The sequence below is a fragment of the Theobroma umbraticum genome, unplaced genomic scaffold (assembly GCF_002168275.2).
Source record: "Theobroma umbraticum cultivar Fairchild unplaced genomic scaffold, ASM216827v3 scaffold_4.1, whole genome shotgun sequence".
Classification (NCBI taxonomy): Eukaryota; Viridiplantae; Streptophyta; class Magnoliopsida; order Malvales; family Malvaceae; genus Theobroma; species Theobroma umbraticum.
This window is the reverse complement of record NW_018397258.1, coordinates 4,847,675-4,854,880: the sequence shown is the minus strand read 5'-3', so window position 1 is coordinate 4,854,880 and position 7,206 is coordinate 4,847,675. Positions and strand designations below refer to the sequence as shown.

The window sequence follows — 7,206 nt, the reverse complement described above, 5'->3', positions numbered from 1 at the left end:
AGCCAATCACGATCCCTTCTCTCGATTACTCAGAAATTCAGTGTGGATAAAGTAAAACATTTGGTGGAACTATCAAATAAAAGAAATCTAGTGGAATGTCAGACATGTCAGTCCGGAGACAAACTAAGCAAAGAAAAATTAAATGCCAGCAGATAAGACACAGAAGAGAAGCCAAACTGGGCAGCTTCACTCTTATTTTATTTTCTGGCCACGACAGTACTGTTGGGTGCCCACCTTTAACATACTACTAATATCAATTGAATTCGAAAATTTAAGCAAAAAAAGAAATGTTCTCAAAAGTAGAAATTCAATAATGAAAAATTCTGTACATGTAGATAACAGAAAAGAAGAAAGAGGGTGACAAAATTTTCCGGCTGACTAAAAATTTATCTTTTTTGTACAAACAGGGAAAATGAAACAGATTCTTCTGCCGGTGAACATCCCAAGAAACCTTTTTATAGGTGACCTGACGTAACTTCCAAGCAAAACTCAGCAGCTCAGTGCCTCATACTTGACTGGAAGTGGACGGTTAAACCCAACTTGTGACAGCAAATTCCCAACTGCAGCAAGATCCCTGCAAAATACACCTTGAAACACATTTGTATTGGAAGTAGTTGTTGTGGCTTTGTTTTCGCTGGAATTAACCCTGTTGTTGCAACCCGAAACATCTGATGAATTCGTTGAAGATGCTGGACTGGTTTCAGGTTCCGTTTTAGAGTTTGAATATTGGGTTTGCTGCACTTGAATTGCTGCCTGTGCTGCTTGTAAAGCAGCCGCAGCTTTCTTCCTTTGTTTCTCGGCCGCTTCTTCATCCATAATAGTAGTCATCACGCTGGAATAACCCTTTTGAAGCAATCTGTAAAGTAGCAAAGCAGACATCTTGGCTCTGTCTTTAACCGAATCGAGATCACGCTCATCAGCGAACTCGCATCTATCAATAAAGTTGGTAGCTTTGTCCGGCTTGTGCCTTAAACATAGCAGCAAATGAGCCCTTTCCAATTCAGACCTCGAGCACCCACGCCTCAAGCCAATCAACGTATAGTAATCAACATTTCCAGTCTCCCCAGAAGCAACCCTTTGCTTCAATTGTTGAATTTTAGTAGTTAATGCACAGAGCTTCCCTGGAATCTCCCTGTACCTCACATTGTGACGCTTCCAGGCAGGACCTGGAAGCTTCCTGTCTCGCAAGATGGAATTGTAAAGTAGCTTCAAGTGTTCAAGGTCGTGTAAACAATCAGGTAAACAACGTATGGTTTCCAAAAGCGAGGCCCTGGTATCAAGCGCTTGGATACAAGTTGGGTCAAGGGCAAGCGTTTTGTTACAATCCGAGATTGACTCAGCTATGCGACCAGAGGCCTTGTAAGCTGAGGCTCGGTGCATGTAACACTCTGCAAGGAAACCCTGAGGGGCAGGGCGGCGACCGTCTACAATTTTAGAAAAATGGCGGATGGCTTCAGAGTATAGGCCAGCATCTAAGGCGGCGATGGCAGCTGTTCGACGGCGGATGAGGAGCTTGATGTGGGATAGAAGCTGGGAAATGTTTTCGGATTCGGAGAGAGAGGTGGGATTGCGAGGAGGCGTTGAGGGAGGTGTTGTGGCAGAGGAGATGTCGGATGTGTTGATAGTGGTGGGGAGGGAGAAGCTGTCATCAGACCAGCAAATGCTTTCACGGCGGAATGCGGCGGAAGCGAGGCGTTTACCGGTTTGGAGGAGGACCATGGCGTCCTCCATTAGGCCTAGGTGGCTACATGCTTGGCCGAGAACCAAGTACCTGTAACAACATTGATGTTCAAGTGAATTTTGAGTTAAATCGAGAGAAAACTCATACTTGAAATTTACTTAGCTGCCCTTTAATATCTACCTTGTGAGTGAATATCTAAAAATTAAATGGGAAAAATAAAATCAGGCTACGTAGTTTCTTTTCCTAAGCAAAACGGAATTAATTAATGAACCCATGTCAAGCTGGCTATACCCAAATTGGGGTCTCTAAACTATTTTGTTTTATGTTTTGTCAAACTTGGGTTCACAAGATTTTTGCTGTTATCTGTTAAACTTTAATTGCCATGGCCATTTGTTTGAAGACTTATCTGCCTAGCATTTGCACCGCAAACCATGATGGGTGGCAACTCCTGTCATTCATAACTTTTTTAAAGTTGAGCGATAGCAGCTCTTTACCCAAAATAACAACAATTTTCAACCAAAAAAAATCCCTAAAACGGCAATTTTGCTGGCCATTTCTCTTAAATGGGATAGACAGTAGAATACCCCTCGTCTAGAGTTTCCTACTCCAAATAAATATTCAATATTATTGTACAAATATTATAATTAGTCGTCATTTCGAAGGGTCAAAAGTGGGAAATTCTCCCATAGCTGTCTGTGCATTTACTCAAAACCAATAGAATAGAACATGTCCTCTGCCTCTGGTAATAGTATTAAACAAAAAACCCAAAGCAAAGGTAAAGGAAACAAAATCAAACGGACTAAAGAGTTTGGTTTTTACCTCCATTGCCCTTCTTTCTCGCAGCTTTTACACAACCCAGCCATGACTTTCCTCTTCAAGTCCGAGACAGAGAAACACTTGAAAGATGGGTCACGACCCGGTGAGTCGGAGGACGAGTTATTAGAAGGAAGAAGCTTGACTCGCTCCCTCGAAAGTTGTTGAGACGAGTTATCTGAGGAAACTGAGCCAGAGTCCTCGCTTGACATTTTGAGACTGGGAATGTAGTCTTGAAGCATGTCAGCAACGTCCTTGAAACGCCTTATATAGAGTAAAGATCTTGCTTTCAGTTCAAGAGCGATCTCGAAACGAGGCGAGAGAGCCAAAGCCGCATCAAGAAGATGGAGAGCTGAAGCGATCTCGTTTTGGTCTTGCGTTGCAATAAGGCACCTTGCATCCTTAATGTACTTATCTACAAGCTGTACAGATCAATGTACATTAGCATTTGCAAAAATTGAACCCAATAAAAACGAAGCCCATTTAAGAAAAAATGAAGAATAAGATCAAAGTCAATGGAAAGAACAGAAAAAAGAGATGGAACTTTGTTGAAGACTGGATCAAAGATGGAGGCCTTTTACCTTTCTATTGCTAAGCCACCAGTGCTTCCTCTGATCACTACCACTCAAACATGGAGAAACAGCCATTGTTGTTTTTCTTTGCTATGTCCTTGTTGAGGAAGAATCAAATTTAATCAACCATGAACCTCTCTCTCTCTCTCTCTCTCTCTCTGTCTTTTCTTTCTTGCTCTCAAAGCATGCACATTTTTTTCTTCTCTAATAAATAAGGAGAAGAAAATATATAAATATATATATACGAAGAGAAAATGAGAGAAAGTGGGAACAGAGTGGTAGAGAGAGGGGAGGAGAATGGTGGAAGGATGATTTAAAATCTGTAGTGATATGAAGAGTAGTAAATAAGGGAAGGTTGTGGGGAGAACAAAGCCCTATAAAAGAAAAGAAAAAAAAATTTGCCAGCTTTGACCTCAGAGAAAGCTTTGATCCTTCAACTTCATAGCTGGCACCACACCATTTAGATTCTCTCTCTTCCCTATACTGAGTGGCCTATGAGACTACCACCCGAGCCTTCCCAAATTAAAAGAGATTTTAAAGAGTTCGAGAAAAAAAAAAGAATAGTTGGAACAAAAGGAACAGAACATAAAAAATGGAACTGGTTTTTTTTTTAATTCTATTACCGGTTTATCCGGTGAGTGCATGACTCTGACCGGATAAACCTGGTGAGCCATCACGGGTCCTCGGGTTCATCTACCGGAGGGAAAAGATAAGACGCTAGCAAATTGCCCCAAAAGTAAGTAAAGAGAGTGTAAGAAACGTCTTCCAGTTATTTATTTCTGATCACTACGGAATTACCTAAAAGTCCTCGTCTTCTAAATTGTTTGAGTGCTTCCCACCCACCCCCCCTCCACCCTCGAATTGGCATCAACAGTATGGACCAGTAGGGTATTTGTGAGTTTAGGGTGTGACCACAACTTCTCAGACGACTGAGCTGCTACTGATGGCGATTTTAATGGCTCAGAGACATGGTCAGCCACACTGTACTTGGGAACATAAAGGTTTACCGTCCTTTTTCCCCTCCCCCTACCCATGCTTACTTTCATTTCATCATTTTGGTTTCCGATGTTGTGTTTGATTCCTTTCATTTGCTATACTTTCCGATTCTTTATTTATGCTAATACTTAATTGCACACGGGATGGAGATTCATTACATTGCTTTTAAAAAAGACACACTCATCCGTCGTTTTTGCCTTAAAGGAGAATGTATTCAAGGCAACAAGAACCAATTCCATTCCATAAACTAGGACATAATTCACTTAGTACCACCTATCCCTTTTCAATTTTAGGTTTGCATGCCATAATCTCATACCCTTTCAATGGCTTTAATTGAAACTTGTCTTTTAATAAAAGAATTCTAGGAAAGATTTACTATTTTAAAATCGGATCGAATGTGAATACAAATTAACAGTTGGGGGCAAACAGACATAGAGCTGACCAACAAGTACTAGCAAACCATAAATTGTTGGACTCCCTTAGTACAATTTTAGTCGCAAGAGTTGTTATTTTTTTTTTTGTTTTCTACATATCGTTTTCTCTGATCAAGACAGGCATTGTACCAATGTGCGACTTCCAAGTGAGGATTAAGGATTAAAATAGGAAGCAATTAAGAGAAAAGGGGGATAAAATGGTAATTAAATAAAATGGAGAGGGAGGAATTAGGAATGTGGATGTGTGATGCATATTTTTAGTGGGAGGGAAAGAAAGTGACTCTTCGCTCGTAAGCCACAAGAATCATGCTTTTTTTCCTTTGGGAGGGTTTGCTTTGCCTTTTATCTCACCCACATCGATTAATGAATGCACATGAAGATGGATAGATGGCCAGATGGGTTTGCCTTAAAGGCTCTCTAACTTACCTTTCCTTTGCCCCCACAATCCCCTCCTTTACAGAAGGAACAGTTCCTGCAATCTCGTGCATTCTCGCCATGTCATCTGATGACCTAGTCCGGCTCCACGTGTCATCACTCCATCTCGGGTCCCACATTACTAGGCTTCCAGATCAGCCCAGAGAGGCTCTCGCCTTTGTTTTGACACTCCCCTGTATCATTATTGTATGTCTGGTGTACTATGCTATTATAGGATCAATGATTTAAATGCTTCCAATAATGATCGCTAAGCGTTGAGTTGAGTTGAGTTGAGATCAAACGATCCAGCGCAAAACCATAAACCAAAACAAAACAAAACAAAAAAAGAAGAATAATCATCACGTGTATGGTTATGGATTTATGTAACACAATAAACGAAAATATGCCTTACACATTGTTTTTCGCCTTTATATGTTGGAAGAATGTGTTTTCATTTTAATACTGCTAAGTGGTAACCATGAATTTCACAAGTTAGTTAACATAATTAAGTTTGAGATTCTCTCCTATATTTAATGGCGTCACCTCGTCTCAACAAATTTCTATCTGACCACTAGCTACAATGATTATGTCAATGTTTCTTAACATTTATTTCCCATCGGCTTTGTTTGTTTTTGTTCCTCTTAACTACAAAATTAATTTGTGTACTCAGGTTTTTTTTTCCTTGGCCTGAATTCCGTGAATCAGATTAATTTTAGTTGTTGCGTGATATAAATAATAGTAGCAGTCTTTTTCGTGGTCATAAATAATACCAATATTGTTACAACTTGTTAATTTAGGCCCACATTAATTGATGGCTAATATATTGGTTTATTACTGAAAGGCCAATGGAGAAGCCGATGCATATTTGGTTTTTGATGGATTGTTGTTTCCATTATATTTTGAAAGAATTAATTAATACGTTTGATTGCTTAGCATAAGTTCCTCTATCAACGTAATCATTACTCAAGTTCCCTTTTGCACATATTTGATTTACATGAAAGGAACGCTGGAAACAACATAAATGTCCATTCCTTTCTAGAAACTAGACGTTATTAGGTCGATTTCCGTTAACAAATGATATATATTTGTGACGGATTGACTTAGTTCATATTTGTACGAAAATGAAAAGAATTGATGTACGTATATAAGTTGTTCAGTGAGGAAAACAAAGAATCAAGAGCAATAGTGTGTTTTTTCCATTTACAATGATACTGACATTAGATGGTAAAGTGTAGTTTCATATACGAATAAACAAAATCATTGCATCGAAGGAAAAGGGTCGACAAAACTATATTATCATTTATTTTTTATCACAATTGAAGAACATACTAGGGATACGTATGAATGAATTATTGAAGCTTTTATCAAACACAGCTTGTTCTTGAACAATAAACGGAAGATTGGAAAGAGTGGAGTAAATCTGATATATTCAACCTGGTTCGGAAAACAACTTAAATTCGTGGTTCATGAATGATAAATGTGGAGTACTGTTGTATGCTCTGATAGAAAACAAAGGTCCTACAAAAAATTAACTAGTGTTTGCTTTCCGTTGCTATTGTTCTTGTTCCCATAAGCTTGGGACCATTTTGGACCCATGGACAAGTCGGGGTCTGCTAAGGGTTGGTTCCTTTCATAAACATGGCTGCAGCTAGCTCTGGCACAGCTAAGAGATTCCAGGTTGTAGAAGCGGAAGGGACCCTCTTAATTGCTGAAGACGGGGCCGTTTTAGCTAATTGCACGGAATTCGGGGTCCACTTTGTGCTTTTCCTCTGGTAGACCCTCTCTGCCAAGCAGCCTCTTATTACAACTTCATGTTCCTCATAGGTGTCCCCTTCAATTCATGGATGAATCTTTCCCAAACTTGTCCTCTCCACAACAATCAACCCATGATTCTTTTTGAATTACTTATCTATTTTAGATGGAGGGAAAATTTCTGTTTTCTAGGGTAGGTATCTTCTGAAGTCTATGCTTGTTTTTTGTATGGAAATGGGCCACGAAAATTATTGATGGGGTTTGCTGTTTGCTGTCCTAAAGGGAATTGTTGATAGCATTTTCAAAACAGGAGAACAACTTATCATGTACCCATTTTTGTACCAATGGAATACACATGCTGTGTCTCACCTTATTTATAAAGGGAATTGACTTGGTTTACACAAGCCTTTAAAACTTCTTTATCTGTTTTGCTTCCCAAGCTAGCTTGTCTTGCCGGGGACAATTAATTTCTTCTTAAGCAAAGCACAGTTTTGATGCAAAAACTATAATAATTGGTGTGCTGTTCATCTCTTCTACGTTCTTT

The 7,206-nt window shown here is 39.5% G+C and overlaps 1 protein-coding gene across 1 annotated transcript; it reads right to left on the bottom strand.

Moving 5' to 3' along the window:
* Positions 1 to 288: 288 nt before the first annotated feature.
* Positions 289 to 3,567, bottom strand: LOC110414447 (uncharacterized). Its single transcript, XM_021425640.2, has 3 exons — positions 3,076 to 3,567; positions 2,501 to 2,916; positions 289 to 1,771 (listed from the first exon to the last, which is right to left on the bottom strand). Exons 1-3 carry the CDS (start codon positions 3,139 to 3,141, stop codon positions 490 to 492), a joined length of 1,764 nt encoding a protein of 587 aa, XP_021281315.1. The 5' UTR covers positions 3,142 to 3,567; the 3' UTR covers positions 289 to 489.
* Between the last annotated feature and the right edge of the window lie 3,639 nt (positions 3,568 to 7,206).

What these genes read in the sequence shown, in the direction of transcription:
- LOC110414447 (XM_021425640.2), bottom strand. Translation starts at nt 3,141, where the DNA reads ATGGCTGTTTCTCCATGTTTGAGTGGTAGTGATCAGAGGAAGCACTGG. An exon ending in GGTGGCTTAGCAATAGAAAG is followed by an intron (nt 2,917 to 3,075) that starts GTAAAAGGCCTC and finishes TGATCTGTACAG; the next exon opens with CTTGTAGATAAGTACATTAA. An exon ending in GAGAAAGAAGGGCAATGGAG is followed by an intron (nt 1,772 to 2,500) that starts GTAAAAACCAAA and finishes ATGTTGTTACAG; the next exon opens with GTACTTGGTTCTCGGCCAAG.